General features: G+C 35.1%; 1 protein-coding gene across 1 annotated transcript; it reads left to right on the top strand.

The window, feature by feature from the left end:
- Nucleotides 1-14,171: 14,171 nt before the first annotated feature.
- Nucleotides 14,172-14,630, top strand: LOC131650434 (S-protein homolog 5-like). The gene has a single exon (XM_058920144.1). It carries the CDS (start codon nt 14,172-14,174, stop codon nt 14,628-14,630), a length of 459 nt encoding a protein of 152 aa, XP_058776127.1.
- The last annotated feature ends 4,269 nt before the right edge of the window (nt 14,631-18,899 follow it).

The raw sequence follows: 18,899 nt of genomic DNA, 5'->3' as shown, positions 1-18,899 counted from the left end.
AACACGGCGGGAGAACTGACTTTTTAGAAATGTTGCGGATAGCAAGAGTCGCCACCGACTTTTATTTTATCCAATTTTAGAAAGGCAAAAAGAACAGGAAAGACCTTTGAAAGATTTTGAGTTCGGGGGGTAGGTTATAAAAAGGGAAGGTGTAAGCACCCTTTGTATCCATGGTTATCCATGGGCTCTTAATTGCTTAGCTCACTTGTTTGTTTGAAATTGTTTGAAAAAAGATATTTTGAATAAGGACTTTAGCTTGTAAATAAGCGTGGCCCTTTTGAATTGATTTAAAAAGAGATTATGAAAAGTAATTTAAAGTGTTGAGCAAGCAATTAAGAACTACCTACCATAATTTTGTCTTTCATGTTCTTTAAGTCTTTCGGGCGAAAGGGTCTATCCATACCATGAGAGGGCAGGAAGTCTTTCAGTAGGATGTTTAAGGGTCATCGAAATTTATCATTCGCCATAAGACTGTCCCTACCATAAAAGGGTAGGTAGTCTAGGGGAAGGATATAATAGTCATTAAGGCAACAGTAAGGATACCTTAGCATTCGAAGGGACGATCATCATTCATCGAGGCAACATCGAGGGACGAGATCATTTTTTATCGTAGGCAACTCAAAGGGACTATGATCTTTATATCGAGGGACTATGATGATTTTATCGAAGGTAGCAAGCTAAGGCATCCCTACACTCGAAGGGACTTGACTATTTGATCGAGAAGGCAGCATAAGAGTGGTTACCTTAAAGGTGTGTGGGTGCAGCAATCACGTGATTGTATTCAAATGTTTATCTTGAATTAGTGAGCTATGTTCAATTAATTATCTTGCACTCCCTAGGATTACTAACCAGAGCAGAAAAGTAAAACAGTTTAATAGTCCTATGCTATTACAATAAACACCTGTTGATGCGGGAAATTAAAGGCAGAAAGTAAAAACCTAAATCTATTACAATAAACACCTGCGGGGAAGGGGGAAGCAAAAAAAAGCAGAAAAATAATAAGGGCAAGAAAAATAAGAGGCAAATTCGATCCTTCGTCAAATTCTTGATCAACCCTGAAAAATCAAGAATGAAGAAGAGATAGGTTAGTGCATTAAAGCTCTACAAACCCTGATTGATTAAAAGTCTATAAACCCTAATTGAACAAAATATGTAAAATAAATGATTTTAATATTTTTAACAATCATTAAAGGTTAAAGGAAATCGAAAGTTCGATTAAATTAAATAATTATTGGATTAATCCTAACTAATTTAATTAATTGAAAGTATATACAAAAATAATAATATTTATGGTTAGAAACAATTATTTTTAATGTTATAAGAAAAATCGGGTTTTCGATTAAATAATTGACAAAATATATCATTAGTAGTAAATATAAATTTTAGAGAAAATAATTAATGAGAAAAAAGAAGGAAAAATAAATAAAGAAAAGAATTATGTAATTAAACTAAAAAAAGAAATTAAAGAAAAACTTAGCTCTGGTCCTGTGTGGACACCTCCTGAAGGTTCACCATAGGGACTGCCTTTTAGGGTCCTTGGATCTGGATCTTTGATGATCCAATGGCGTCAGCGTGTGGACGCATCATGGACACCACTGAAGCACCTGCACATGATCAATGGAGGTAAATTCTGGAAAAAAACAGGTATGGGGTGGGGATCGAACCCACGTTTCACACATTACATAGCCTTCTCGTCTGCCAAGCGTGCTGCGCATTGTTAGTCATATGAAATACACATGGAATATAATATATATGAAATAAAGAAGGTAATGGGCCAGTCAAACTAATCGTTCACCGTGGGGCCCTCTAACACGCGAACAACCAATCACGCAGAGGATGAGGAACCTGACTTTTTGACCAGCCAATTGGAGAACGTGAAAACGCCATGCATGAGTCAACAGGTCTTTAAAAGCTGGCCGCCGGAGTTGTACAGCTCCGGCCTTCTTCTCCGGCAGGCTGGGATTTCTGTACCTGCGAAAACGAACAAGGCACAAAGAGGAAACCACCCAGACCACCTAATTTAGGGTCTGCGAATCTAATGGCGTGGTTATTTTCACCTGAAACGACCTGTAAATACGAATACGAAGAACACGACCTTCGTGCCCTAAGAATGGCGCGTTACTGTTCCTGCGTTAAACCTTAAAAACAAAACGTCAAACTGACTCTAAACAATGTCATGAACATGTATGAGTGCATAGAATCTGTTTATATCGTGTAAATCGTAGGCTAGAAATCTCAAACCTTACCAAACCGGTGCAAGCTTAAAGGGATGGGTCCGAGCGTTTTGAAGCTTCAAGAGTGAATGGTATGTGTTCTTGGAAGCCTCAGGATGATGAATGATTGCTTGTTTTTGCTTGAAACTCGCTGGAAAACGTTTATGATTGTGCCCTAAATTTTGATCTTTTTGTGAGAGTTGTATTAGTATTTTGGGAGCAGTCTCTTCCCCTTATTTTCGTCCCTTTCCGGCTGCCATTCGTGTGCTATTTATAAGGAACACATTAGGTCAATTAACTTGGAAAGAATCATGAGATTGAATATTTGGAAATATTGAAAAGAATTTGATTTTATTTTGCATGGAAACTTTCTATTTTGATCACTCTTATTTCCCAATCTTGCCTTCCACGTTTTGTTGGCCTCATGAATTAATTAGAATCAAGAGAAATCAATCAACCAAATTTTTATGATTTTATTTAATCAAATATTAGATTTAAATGAATAAATTCAAAAAAAGAATAAGAATCATAAAATGTTATGGTATTGTTCCATGCCCCCCCCCCAAGATAATTTTAGATTGATTTAAAAAGATTAAAAAGATCACATAAGCTTTTTATCATTTAATTATGATTCTATTTGATGTTATTTGAACTTAAGTGAATAAATTCAAAAATAAAGAAATAAAAATCATAAAATAAAGATCAATGATTTTATGGGCCTCCTATATGCTTGACATCACGTGGGAATCATAAGAATATGGCCCAATACTTCAAAAGTATGAAATTCTCCAACTAGGGTTTTATGCAATTCTCAAAAATCGACCAACTTGTACCAAGCATATCTCTCTCATTTTTTACTGTATGGAAGAGTTCTAGGACTTTTTAGAAACCTCAATATGTCTTCTACAAGCCACTTTGGAATATATTTTTCTTTTGGAGATTTTATCTTGATGATATGGCTCCTGACAAAAAACTGCTTTTTGCGAGCTTCTAGAAGGACCTATAATGTTTTCATCCATATCTCTTAAGTGAAGCATTTTTAGACTTGGCATGTGAGAGACAAAGTTGTATATAATTCAATTTACTTCAAAATGAGCTTTGGATGGGTAATTTCCGATGTTCCATGTGAAAGTTATAATCAGTCAAAGTTCAGTTGACTTTTAGGTTAAAAACCCTAATTTAGAAACTTTGAGTTTTGTTGATTTCTGAGCTTTCCTTGATGAATCATGATCAACCCTTTATCAAATGATGAATGATACTTCAAAATAAGGAGGTTGACCAAAAATCGGGAAATTTGACTGTACTTTGACCACAGTTGACTTTTAGGTCAAATCAGTCGACTGTTGACCATTTGAACTGTTGTCTGAGCAATCTTATGAATCAGAGCTTGCAACTTGGCATGAGGATCCTTTGAGGGATATGAGAGACCATGGGTTCCATTTGAGGCCTTGACTTATCCTTTTTCACCAAGAAATTCGAAACCCTAGTTTTTAAGAGCCTTTGATTAGGAGAGTGTGTACTCAATTGAGTCTTGAGCTTTTGATACTTGCATGAAAATATGGTGGGCAAATTTTGGGGTAAGACAATTACAGATTTGTTTCTGCCCTTCTTCCTGGTTCTTTCTAGTTTCGAAAGGACGCTCGCTCGGGTGTTGTGTTCCCGGGGGACGTGTCTCACTATTACCAACTTGAATCAGATCATCCTTTTGAGCACGAGGCCCAGATATTATGCGAGGTTGTCGTTTTTTACTTGGTATTCTCCTGACACCTGAGACACAACTAGCTAAGAGTCAGTGAATATCTCGAGTTCCTCGACTTCGATGTCTTTGGCTAGGCGTTGACCGGCTAAGAGGGCCTCGTACTCTGCTTTGTTGTTGGAGGTAGGGAAGGACAAGGACAGTGATACCTCTACCAAAGTCCCCTCTTTGTTCTCTAGAATTATGCATGCTCCACTCCCGTTCGAGCTGGATGCTCCATCCACGTAGATGACCCATTTCGGGGCGTCGTTGACTGATGGCTCGGTGAAAGCCATTTCGTCCACGAAGTCCGTTAGAGCTTGCGCCTTTAATAATTTCCTGCCTTTATATCTTATGTCGAATTCGGATAGTTCAAACGACCAGTGGAGCATTCGTCCGACCATATCTAGGCGTCCGAGTAATTGTTTAATGGGTTGTTCGATCTGCACTATTATGGTGTGCGCCATGAAGTAATGCTTGAGTCCATGATGAGGAGACACACTCCTATGCTGGGAAGGAAGCCACACTTCCTTCCATACCCAGCCTTAACTCTAGACTAATAAAATCATCTTGGAGTTGCTTAAAAGCTTCCTTCAAGAAAAATACTCAACTCATTACCTAAAGGCTTCTGAGTGAGAACACGATGACCATCCCACAAGCTGGGTGGTTCATCGACCAACACAACCCTTATAATTTACATGGTGGCTGGCTTGGCTTTTTAGGTTACAACGCTTCTATTTATAACCTAGTACCCAACTGGTTTTGGGCTTCTAATCACAACAAATATGCTATTATAAATCTCCAAAAGATTCTCCTACAAAATATGTCTTCAATAAAATCTTCCTAATTAATCTCCAAAATTAGAAAGTCTTCATTCGAACATATTCTGATTTGACTCTTCCAGATTCTTCTTTGCGCCACATATGATTGCATAATATCGGTTAGTAATATTCTGCAGCTGTCAATTACTTGAGTCGTAAGTAATTGAAAGATAAGCCCTAGCGCGATGTCGAATGGAACATATTTCAACATCTTCTTTGACATGTTGCTTCCAGATGTTGAAATACTTCAACACAACATGTTCTTCTGTCAAGTAGATCTTCAACCTGTTTTCTTTTACAAGTATAATACCTACTCAACTAATTACTGTTATATTAGTTTTACCAAACATAATGCCAATTCAGATAATAGAGGACTAACACACATGAAACTAGACGTGTATATGTGTGATGCATGAACATGAACTATTGAATTAATATTTATGATAAAGATTGTATAAAATTAATATATAAATCTAAGAGTTAAATATGTTTGCGGTCCTTATAAAAAAACCCAATTTTCGCTTTTAATCCCTCTAAAATTCTCCTTCAAACAATGATCCTCATAAAGTTTTCCATCCTCAACTTTTGTCCCTGCCGTCAACTTTCATTAACAGAAGCTGACGTGGCACGCCACGTGGAAGACAACTTGGCAAAATTCAGAAAACCCTTGAAATTGCGGGGGCTTTAAACCTCCTCTAAACAAACCCTGAAAATTTTAGGAACAAAGTTCTAACAGACATTTCATCAAACACCTTATATGTACTATTTAAAATTATAACATTATTCCCAATCACAATCAAACTATTTCACCAACGATAACTTCAGTAGCATGTTTCTAATTACTACAAAGTTTCATATTTCCAACATAAAACATGTCTTCTATTCACACTAACAAAATCATAAAACACTGATTATAAGCTACTGCTACTCCTCTCACATTGTAATCCCATTTTCTGGGTGCAACTCTTTCTTCCTCATCATTTCCACACCCTAAATTCAAAACCTGTTTCTCTCTTCTATTCAAGGTTCTCAACTATTTCTCTCTTCATTTTCATTCTCTATCTATCATTCTATTTTCCTTATTTTTCTTTTGTTTCGATAACCCACGCTCTTTAAATTCCTTTGCTAACGCATTCATACGTTAATCAGAAATTGCTTATTATACTCTGCTTAGTTTACTGATTATGCTTAATAATCACTTCGCTTACCATTCACAATGCATTCACATGTTGACTATACTTAGATTATCATCCATTAACTCCATTTATTTTTTTGCATACATATACTTGCAATTTACATTTCCTTGTTTTATGATATATGCATATTTCTAACCATAATTTTCTGATCATTTCATAACAAGGCTTCTTAGTGCTTTCATATTAATCTTAGGTTTTATTAGTGTTTGGTCAAAGCCCTTTTTTATAAATATGCAATTTCGAGTTCATTGGTGATATATGGTTTGAAATGATCATGTTTTTGAACAAGTTTATTTCAGAAGCTTGATGTTCTCGGTGTTGATTTTGAATTCAAGGTAATTTTATGGGGAATATACTCGGTCTGAACAATACCAAGGCTCGTGGGAGTGTTTCAACCTGCAAAGTTTTACTGGGTGAAGCTTGCAAGAGACAGAGACTGTTGTCGACTTCTATGAAGATAACTCAAGACTGGTTCCTTCTCTTCCTGATGAGATATCACTTCAAATTCTAACTAGGGTTCCTGATGATATATTACCGTTGGTGAAACAGTTTGACAGTTTGATTGTGATTGGGAATAATGTTGTAATTTTAAATGGTGCATCTAAGGTGTTTGATGAAATGTATATTAGAACATGTTCCTAAATATTTTCTGGGTTTGTTTAAAAGAGGTTTAAAACCTCCTCAATTTCAAGTGTTTTCAGAATTTCGCCAAGTTGTCTTCCACGTGGCATGCCACATCAGCTTCTGTTAAAGTTGACGGCAGGGACCGAAATTGTGGATGGAAAACTTTATGAGGACCATTGTTTGAAGGAAAATTTTAGAGAGACTGAAAGCGAAAATTGGAATATTTATAAGGACCACAAACATATTTAACCCTAAATTTAATATATAATGTTTTGTCACACTTTTTGTTAAAAAAATAAGTGAAGTAAAAGAGAGGTAAACATATATAAAAATTACTTCATACACATGCAATCCACAATTTGGTGTGTCATACCCCAAAATTTTCCCACTATATTTCAAGCTCTGATTCATAAGAATGCCCTTTCAACTGCTCAATTGATCAATAAACGACTGTTTTGACCTAAAAGTCAACTATGGTCAAATTACAATCAAAACTCCCGATTTTTTGTCAACATCAATGTTCTAAATTTACATGCATCATTTGATCAAGGGTTGATCATGATCCATCAAGGAAAGTTCAGAAATCAACAAAACTCAAAGTTTCTATATTAGGGTTTTTAACCTAAAAGTCAACTGAACTTTGACCAGCCATAACTTTCACACGGTTCATCATAAATTTCCCAACTAAAGCTCACTTTGAAGAAAATTGAATTCTATACAACTTTGTCTCTCTAAAGCCAAGGCCAAAAATGATTCATTTGAGAGATATGAGCCAAAATATTACAGGTCCTTTTGAAAGTTCACAAAAAGTTGTTTTTTGTCAGGAGCCATATCATCTAGATAAAATCCTCAAATGCAAAAAAGGTTCCAAAGTGGCTTGTAGAGGATATCTTGGGCTTTCCAAAAAGTCCTATAACACATCCGTATGATAAAAATTGAGCAAGTTATGAGTGACACAAGTTGATTGGCCTATTGGGCCTAAAGTTTAATGCCTAACTAAACATGTATGTGACCTCATATGGGCCTTCTAAGTTGACTCATAGTCTATCATGATTTTATTTCCTATTTATTAATTTATTTTTTATTTTTATTCATAAAATTCAAAGATAAATTAGATAAAATATGAAATAAATTAATTAAAATACATGGGCATAGATTCAAGTTGTATTTGAGGTCCAAAACATGCAGCAAATGGTGTGAAGCTTAGTCTCTAGTGAATCTTGGTCAAAATTAGCAAGTTTTCATGTGATTTGCAAATCAATTCTCTCCATCATAATCACAAGGATTGATCTCACAAATACTGGCCTAATTCACTCCCAATATATATGCCTAACGTGCTCAGCTGCAAAAGAGGAGGAGAGGAAGGATTGGCTGCTCAAAACGTCGTGAAACCTCCACCAATATAAAGAAAAAAATCCAAATCGTTTCAAGGTTTAAGGAGGATTCATAGGTTTTTGAAGACCTGGAAACATTCCTTGCAGGTCCAGGAAGCTTTCCCAATCCTCCTTGAAGCGTGTGGTCCTTGGAATCCCGTTCACTAAGTCACGGTTTGTTTCACTATGTCAAGAATCATTTTCTTCAATTCACGCACCCTTAGCTGATTTCGCTTGCATATTATTGTTACTTATGATGTTTGCAACATGTTTGATAGCCTTAATTTGAGTTTTGATCCAGAGATGGCCGTTCTCCATTACTAGGGTTCATAAGAGGTGAATTGGGGATTGCTGGTTAGAGATACAATTAGCTAAAAATGATGGCACAATCACGTTTAGAAGGAAATTTCGGAGCGGACTGTGAATTTATTTTGAAGTTCCTCGTTGTATTTTGTGAATTGTATGTTTGCAGGAATTAGCTACGAATGCAATCGTAGCAGGTTCGTAGCTAAATTGCAGGCGAAGAAATCAGACCAAGGAAGAAGAAGACTGATCTACGCGCCATTCAGTGATTCAAAATTTCAAAGTTTTGTTTTCTTTTATATATTAATTTATTCGTGTTAATTTAACATCCTCACCCTTGATATTTATTTTTCTTTGATAAATCTCACTTACAAATTCAATGCAGCAGGCCCAAGAAAGACCATGATGCGGACTATGCTAGGGGTCATCAGATTTCCTCAAGATTGGATCCAACGCATCTGAAGAGGGAGGCGTACCATGGACACTCAAGAGGCGCCACACACACAATCCAAGCCTTTGGGGTTTGTTTAATTTTTTTTTTTAATTTTTTAATATTGTTTTTCTTTCTAATTTTCTTTTAATTTTGTTTTTACTATTAATCTTCAAACCCTGTTTTTCTAAAAAGCCATAAAAAACATTAGAATTAGGATTAGCATAATCGCAAAATCAACTTTAGTAAATAAATTAGGTTTTCTAATATTTTAGGTTTCTACTATTTTCTTTTTTACTTTATTTTACCATGAACCCTATTTTGGACAACTTAACATCGATTAATTATTTTTTGGCAAACCTTTTTTAGGTTTTATTTTCTTTTTAGATTTCTTTTTTTAGGTTTTGCTATTATTAATTTTAGTCTTAATTAATGAATTTTAGGTTTTATTTGAAATTAATCATATTTTTTAGGTTTATTCACTAACCCTCAAGATTTAGAATTTATCACCACAAAAAACCCCTAACCCTTATTTTCTTGCAAGACGCGAATTTCTCTTTTCACCTTATATTCTGTGATTGTCGAATGCTTTCTATTTAATTTTTTGCCTTTATCAATTCCTGCCTTTTATTCAGTTATTTAATTTTTGTCATTTAAAATTCTAGAAGGTGTATAGGTTGCTCATTCGTTTTTCAATGTAATAGTAATTAGGATCTTTATTTCCTGCCTTTATTTTCTGTATATTATAACTGTTTATTTTTTGTTTATTAACTGCGTGGTTAGTAAAATAGGGAGTGAAAACAATTAAGTGAATATAGTTCACCTAAATACAAGATTAAATATCTGAATCCAATTCACGTGATTGTTGCACACACCCACCTTTAGGGTAACTCCTCTTCCGATGCCTTTCGAATTAAATAGTCAAGTCCCTCGAACATAGGGATACCTTAGCTTGCTGCCTACGAATAAAGTCATCATCAAAAGATCATAGTCCATTCGAGTTGTCTACGAAAAATGATCTCGTCCCTCGATTAAATGATGATAGTCCCTTTCGATTGCTAAGGTATCCTTACTGGTTGCCTGTTATGATTATTCTCATCAATTCATAAGACTTCATACCCTTCTTATGGTATGGATAGCCTTATGATAAACGATGACCCTCGATGGCCCGATCATATCCAATGAAAGGACTTCCCACTAACTAGTGGTGTGGATAGTCTCTTTCCCTCAAAGACTTAAGGAACAAGAAAGACAAACATAAGGTAGGTAGTTCTTAATTGCTTGCTCAATTCAAATCTCAAAACTTCAAATGCTTTTCACACCTCCTTTTCAAAATGATTTCAAAGGATACACTTATTTACAAGGTCAAGTCATTTTTCAAAATCTTTTACTAAACACACGCTACACTTTCAAACAATTCAAACAAGTGAGCTAAGCAATTAAGAGTCCATGGATGACCATGGATACTATAAGGGTGCTTACACCTTCCCTTTGTATAACCTACCCCCCGAACTCAATCTCTTTTAAAAGGTCTTTCCTGTTCTTTTAGACTTTCCTAATTGGATAAAATAAAAGTCGGTGGCGACTCTTGCTATCCGCACATTTTAAAAAGTCAGTTCTCCCACCGTGTTACATGGTGCTATATAATTATTATTAGTTGCTTGAAATCTATAAAAACAACCAGACTATGATGCATTAAAGATCTTTGGTTGTACCTATTTTCCACATCTGAGATTGTTTAATCACCACAAGTTAGAGTTCAAAAGCACTAGATGTGTTTACCTGGGTGTCTCCCCAACACACAAAGGTCACAAATTCCTCACCATGGAAGGTAAGATCTTCATCTCTAAAGATGTGATCTTCAATGAGCATGAGTTTCCCTTTCAACCAGGTTTCAAACTCATTGGTCAACAAACACGTTCCTACAAACATCTCAAGCATCACTACCCGCCAGTCTCATTCAAATAAACGCGAATACCTCACCTGCAATTCACACACCCAACACATCCCAACTCACTAACACAGACTAAATGACCATAAGCTCACCACGAAATATGCCTAATGCCCCTATTGATATATCACATGTATCTAAATCTCCCATCCTTACTAACATTACTAATTCTTCTTGTGACTCACCCCCTGATATTAGGGATCCAGACTCATTATCCCCTATAACCACCAATAACGTGGGTCACAAGTCACCTATAACTTAGCAAATTTTCCATGAGGAGCCTACAAGAGACAAGTCAAATTTCAACTCTTCCTAGTCCCCCTCTTTCATAATCAAGCCTCCCAAATTCCTCTAGTTCAAAATGCCCATCCAATGATCACAAAAGCCAAACTTGGTATCTCAAAACCTAAATTGCTCATGGCTCATGATGAACCTATTTCAGTCAAGCAAGCTTTATCTCAACCTTAGTGGTTTGATGCAATGAAAGTTGAATATGAATCCTTAACGAAGAATGACACATGAGCACTCACTACACTACCATCTCATAGGAAAACAATAGGATGTAAATGAGTATTTAAGGTGAAAGAGAATCTTGTTGGTAGTGTTAACAAGTACAAAACTAGGCTCGTGGCCAAAGGCTTTCATCAACAACATGGATTTGACTTACATGAGACCTTTTCTCTAGTCATCAAGCCCACAACTATTCGTGTTATTTTGACTTTAGATCTCACTTTCAAGTGGGAGATTCAACAACTAGGTGTCAATAACACATTTTTCATGGACCAACCACCAGGATTTTCTGACTCAAATGCTTCGCTTGTTTGCAAACACAAAAAGGTAATATATGGTCTCAACCAGGCCCCACACACATGGTATGAAAAATTGCATCATGCCTTAATTAGGTTTGGCATCACCATTTGAATCTTACTAGGCATAGCCTTTTCAGTCAACAAAGCCTGCTAATTCATGGAATCACCATTGGAATCTCATTGATCTACGATAAAGCGCATTTTACGTTAATTGAGTGGCACAACAACACTTGGACTTCTGTTTGCACCAGCCAAACATCTTTCAAAGTTCTCCCTTCGTGCGCATAATGACTCTGACTGGGCTAGTGATCCAAACAACAAGTGCTCAACCTCAGGCTCGTGTGTTTTCTTTGGTCCAAATCTAGTGGCATGGAGCTTCAAGGAACAAGTTTTGGTCGCACGATCAACCACGAAAGATGAGTATCGTGCTTTAGTTCACATAACTACTGAATTACTATGGCTACAATCACTCTTATTTGGTCTTAACATTGAGCATTTAGTTCCTACACTACTATGTGACAACATAAGCGCAATTGTGCTGACTCACAATTCAATTTTGCATGCACATACCAAACATATAGAGCTTAACATTCATTTTTTTCAAGAAAAGGTAGTGGACCATCAATTGCAGATTTAGCATTTCCCTGCACATGCTCAGATATCAGATACATTAACAAAACCTCTACCAACTGCCATGTTTTAGATTTTCGTGACACGCTCAAAGTGTCTTTGATCGATCCACCATGAGCTTGCGGAAGCGTATTAGAGGAAGGTCATGCATATGTATATGATAAGCATGCATGACCATAGTCTCCTATATGCATGTACTCATAGCTATTTTGATAGAAGGAATAACTAATTACAAAGTTAGTTACAACAAACCCTTAAGTGCAATAGTTATATATAGTTGTGTGAACTCTCTTGAGATCATTCATTCATTCATTCATTATAATACGCATTGCTATATGCGTAATTATTCGCCGTAATTAATTTTACTTACTGAGAGCTTAGGTCTAACACTTAATTGATATATATGTATGATATTAGAGATGCACACTTTAGCTTAACTTTATTTTCTATTCAGAAATAATATTTTCATAGAATGATTATAAATCAGTTATATCCATAATCAATTTTATTATTATTTTTTATTTTAATTTTTAAAAACAATTCTTTCAAAGAATTAAAAAAAAATTAAAAAAGTTTTTTTCTAGAAATTTCTATTTAAATTAAAAAAAATTAACTAAAGATTTTTTTTTAATTTTCAAAAAATAGACTAATTTTATTTTTATTTTAGATATAAATGTCCAAAATATGACAATGGGTTAAAACCAAATTAATAACATGTCCAAAATATAAATCTGATTCAAACCATACTAATAATTAACCTATTCTTAGTAATCAAATTGAAATATAAATATGAATAATCCAAATAACTGACTATATTACTTATTTTCGTTAACTTTTTACATTTCAGTATCAAGTATTTATTAGACGCACAAATTTTCTATTAAAATAATAATTTTAAATTTTTAAGAGCACTAGTTAGTATTTCGTATATTTTAATCAAAAGAATTTAACATTACATTATTTATTTTCAATAATTTTTTTAAAAATACCTCTTTGAATAGGTGCAAAAGTATTCAAAATTTTACACACATATTTAATTTTTATTCATGGTAATAAGAGCCTAGCAATAAATATATACCAATCGAATGAAATTTTTTGTTATAAAATTATTTTTATTTAAAATAATAAAAGTCCACATTAAAATATACAACCTTTGGTCATTTTTATCAACATAAATTTCATATTTAAGTTAATTAAATATTACATGCACCTAACATGTATATAGATAAAATACATTAAATATTCAATAAACTTTTAAAAAAACTTTTATTTAAAATAGTGACCAGAATAATAATATATAAACACATATCATATATTTCAGCATTAATATATCAAGAGATAACTTTATTAAAGATTCAAAAACACAGTACAAAGCAAGTGACCCATCAGGGTCCAACAAAATCAAAAGCACCTAATGGCCAACACAGGTAGCAAATAGCACACTAAGGTATCATAATACAGCTGATCGATGCCCTTAGCTTAATCCTATCCCAGCAACGATAAACAACTGCATCAATAATCCTCGATATCACTGCACTAGCATCCGGTTTTTCACCGAAACATGCTTGGTTTCTGTACCACCAGCATTCATATACCGCCTCCGTGAATGCACATTGGAGGACCCTCGACTTTCCTCCCTTTTTCCTGCATTGAGTGATCAGCCACGCTAGTTCCAAATTCCAGTCCAGAGGGTTATGTTGGACATTCAGCCACTTGAGAATACTACCCCAAATCAGCTTCATACCTGCACATTGAAACAAAAGATGTTTTATGGATTCAACCTCTTGACAGAATACACACTCTTTATTCTCCAGCAATCCAAGCCTGCAAAGCCTGGCTTTCGTAGGTAATCTTCTATGGCACGCCAACCACAGGACCTGAATCGCTCTCGCACGGGCAACATTACCCTGCAGCATAACCTTCCATTCCACATCAGGACCATACTCCCTAAGCATTTCATACATTTTCCTTGTACAGAATTTCTGCGTATTTACCATCATATTCCATTCCTGCATACCTATAACACGCCCTCTCAGCTTTAGAATATTTTTCAGCATTAATATATCAATTACTCTATTGTACAAGCATGGCAATTTCTGCTTCCAAAATTGTCTTATCAATGTTGATAACTATTCTTGTTTTATTTCAACTTACAGATGGTCTAAGGGCTCCAGATAGAGTATACATTTCCATTACCAGCAACATAACTGATCTTCAGTTTGGTGTTCATTGTAAAGATAAAAAGCATGATATTGGGTTTCAATCATTGAAATTTGGAGAAAATTACGCATTTGATTTTCAGCCTAAGGCTTTTTTAAGAGCATTTTTATACTTTTGTCGATTTACATGGGCTAATGAATTTCATTACTTTGACATTTATAAGGAAACAAGAGATCAGGATATATGCAGCAAATGTAATTGGAAGATAAATAAATCAGGACCATGTAGAGAAACTGAAACATCTGATACATGTTCTCCTTGGAACCCTAATCATGTTATAGAAGGGAAACTACTAGTTGAAGAGAATAATACTCTTATGGTGTAACTTTGATAAATTTATTATGCGTTAAAGTTCATGTAGAATGAAGAATAAAAATTATAAATTCTAAGTTTTTTTATATTTCTTGACCATTACATATTTGATTTCATGCACTATATGTTTTACATGTCAAAACTCAACGGTGGATATTTGTAATTATCTTTTTGGTATTATTTTAATGTATCAATTGTTTTTAAGAATTTGTTTGGATAACTTATTTTATTTTCCAAAACATTTCTTCTTTTCTTTAAATAAAAACATTATTAATTTGAATTTGTAAACAATTGTTTTGAAAAGGTAAAAACTATTCTTTCGATATATGTTTTAAAATTATATTTATTTATATAATCTTTTTTAATTAAATTATGAATTCAAAAAGTTATGAATTTGTAAATTATTTTTCTAACTCATTTTGAATTTCTTTTTGAAATAATTTTTTTTATTTTAACTTTTCTTTTGTGGAAAATAGTTTTTTTTAAAAGGTTGGCAGAATTTTTAAAGGTAACATTATAGGTCTTCTGGGTTTACTAGCCTGCCTTCTGTCGGGAGCGACCCTCGAGGTCAGATCTTCCGGGTTTACCTGCCTTTCTATTATCGAAAACTGAACTCAAATCACACAAGCAGCACACAAGTATGCAGACCCGTACCCGTGTACGAGGAATCTAGGAGTAAGTTTACTTGCCTGCTACATAGACTACGCATCCACACCCTCGATGAGTTACACATGTGTCTAGTTGTCAAGAGACTTGTACATGCACATCGTAAGTGAATCGGATAAGTCCTATGTGGTTTATCCGTGACGAGTTACATCGGTGACTTGCCTACATGGCTTCACGCCCCCGTCAATCACTATACGCCGATGTGATCGCCATAATGTACAAAAATGCCATCGAGACTACATGAGCCCACCAGGAGAAATCCTAGTGATTATCTACGTGACATAACTAGAGGTGAGTTAACCGAGAAGTGCATCATATATGGTACCACTACCTCACCATACCAAGCACGCCGATGCTATTAACCGCTGGTGGAACGCCTTTGAAGACCCACACAAGCATATCGCAATGGTAGCTCAGGTGCGTAAGACATATCAAGATCACAAAGCAAGGTATCCAAGATCACAAAGCAAGGCACACACTAAAGATCACAATGCAATAGTCGTGGTCTTAAACGATTTACCCTCTATTAGCCAGGCCTACTCCGATTCAAGCATACATAACAATCATGCTCAAAGAGCCATATACACATCACCGATATCACATAGCACGGTATCAGCCATCACACAGGCAATCACATCCAAATGTTCAAGCGGAACAGACAGAAATAATGCATAATCATACATAGCATTATACAGGGTCGACCCAACACATTTCGAGGCTAGAGGCGAACTTTAAAATTAAATATATTTAATATAATATTTTTTTTCTAAAACTAATATTGTATATATGTTTTTGAATGTAAAATCAATTTCGTCTAAAATTTTTTTTGATTGATAATAAACTTAACTCTTCTAAACAATCTTCTCATTATTTAAAAAAATCATAATTAAAAAAAATGCCAAAATTCCAAAATAAATAGATATCAAATCTTTTATTATATCAAAGAATTCAAAACTTTATTATCTATACATATAATTTTTAAATGAATATTTCAAATAGTACATTTTATAAATAGTTGTGGTTATTATTATATACGGTGTGTTGTTATTTGATTGGTATATAATATGATTAAAAAAAAATCATTTTTAAACAAATCAAATCATTAAAATCATATAAATATACAATTAAAAATGTGAGGCCCTAGGCGGTAGCTTTGGTGGCCTACACTTAGGGCCAGCCCTAGCATTACATGTGATTCACAATCCATCAAACATGCAATTAATGTTATAGTCATAGAGTAATCATGCATTCAATCATCATAGAGACATGTATCTAATTAAATAATTCCTTGATAAATCACATCTCAAAATAAGAGGCTTTCGATTCCCGATTCAGAACGAAACTGCACTCATGAGGGAAAGTATAAATTCTGCATCAGGCCAATTCGCTACAGCGAACTTCTGTTCGCTACAGCGAACTCAAACAGAAGCAAACTTTCTTCAACACAGGTAAGTTCGCTACAGCGAACTGCCAGCGAAGCCCCGATTCGCTACAACAATCAGTAGCAAGCTCCAGCGACTAAATCAATTCAACTCCCAGACTACCATTCGCTACAGTGAACTCTGCTACACCCAGAAAATTCAGAAACGTAATTGGGGTTCACCATCCCCAAATCTTCACATGCATTCACCCTAAATTGAATAGTAATATATAGCAACAACATGTATACGAATTGCTACTAAAAAAAGGAGCCTAAAACATGTATGAACAAGGATTATAAACACATACACTCAACCCTTAATTCCCCAACATGTCATAAACCCACAAAACTTCCTCAAAATCTCTATCTATGAGACTCACCTTGGATTAATAGAGTTTAAGATAATGTTCTTGCTGCCATTGAACTCCCACCATAGCCAAAGCTTCACCTTCGTCTTCATCAAACCCGTAACCACACTTTGACTCACTTTCAGCATGGATCTCCCAACTTCAAACTTGTTTATCTCAATCAATAAACAAGCTATGAGTACGAAATTTATATGCAAGCTGAAGAGAATTTCGTGTAGAATCTGAATCTTTGAGAATTATTTGAATCGGAGTTGTGAGCAGAAAGTTATGGCTGATTTAGTGGAGGTTGTCCATGGAGTACGAAAATGGAGACATGAACTTTGTGTTCTTCTTTCTTTTCTTTGTTCTAACCTCTACTTTACTTATAAAATATGATTCATAGCCAAACAAGTCCTTAAGTTCATGCAATAGATTTAAATGCTTCTTGTGCCCTCCAACTAAGTGTTAATTACCATCATGCCATTCGGTTGCATCCCAACTAAACACATGTGATTCTAACTACTCCACTAACTCTTAATAATCATTCTTAGGTTAAGTGGAATAAGACTAATATTCTCTCTAATTACCATTTACTCGTCTAAATGATAATTATCGGTGTCGAAGGATCGGGATATTAAATTCTCCCCCCTTAAATAGAATTCGTCCTCGAATTCTTTTCAATCACCAAGAAAATAAACTCTTCAGGTTTCTCTCAACGAGGGGATGAATGTTCCTACATTCCTTCATTAGATAACCTTACGATTCTGCCTGAGTGTCATTCCATCCGAAGAAACATAATCCGCCAAAATAGTTGCGTTCCACTGTTCATGATCAGAAATCTTAATTCTTAAGCTACACGTCTACGCAGATACTTTGTCTTGAAATACATGGGAAAAGATCCTTCCAAGGTCCTAGACCTTCACTATTCTATACCAGACTTCCATAACTTCAGAAACCCTAGCAGCCACTCATGTCGTATATCCACCGTTCAATATTCGCTGAGTTATCCTTACTTGACATACGTTACTTATTTCCTCAGCTCCTTGAACCACTTCCCATCTGAGAGTTCCTGTCACAATCTTCCTTCATGTGATGACACTTCAAATTACTCTCCACACAAGTCCATACAATATCGTCTAGATGATCGCCAAATTCCTTGGTCTTAACTTTCAGCTCTCAAAGTTTTAGGATGGTTGTCCCAAATTTACCTTTACTTATACAACTGAATCTCCTTACTCAATTATCACCTTATTTCTAAAGTATCAATCATCACCGAAATCCACGATGGTGTAGAATTCCACAACCATAGTCTTGATGTCGAACAACTTCGCATAAGGTTTCACCCACAAAGGTGAACTCCAACAATTAACCTATAACCATGATCCAAATCTTTATACACGCTCATAAATGCACAAAATATAACCGCGAAAGACCTACGCTAAAAGAGATCCTTCACTTGTATTCAGCACTCCAGTGGTCACGATACTCTGTCTAACCCTCAATGCTTACAAGCTCAACCAAAGGTCTATGAACGTCGGACCACATGTCAACCACAAAGTCTCTTTTGATTTGGCCCACTATCAACTTCTTTCAGGGTTATGGTGAACTCTCGTAAGAGACTGAGATGAATGAAACGTTGCTTCGACGAGTTTTTCTCAAGAAGGTACTTCTATCCCAACATAAAATCTTACAAATAGTGCGTCCATTCCTACCCTCAGGCTCATTTGGTTCTTCCTTTATCCGTTGCGCTACTCTGATTTCGACAAGTCACGCACTCGTGAAAACCTCTAAGTTACTCCATGTCCATAGTCCAATTAGTTCCATTACTATACAACAATTCCTTATCTAC

The sequence above is a fragment of the Vicia villosa genome, linkage group LG2 (assembly GCF_029867415.1).
Source record: "Vicia villosa cultivar HV-30 ecotype Madison, WI linkage group LG2, Vvil1.0, whole genome shotgun sequence".
In the NCBI taxonomy this organism is placed as follows: Eukaryota; Viridiplantae; Streptophyta; class Magnoliopsida; order Fabales; family Fabaceae; genus Vicia; species Vicia villosa.
This window is presented reverse-complemented; position numbering and strand designations above follow the sequence as displayed.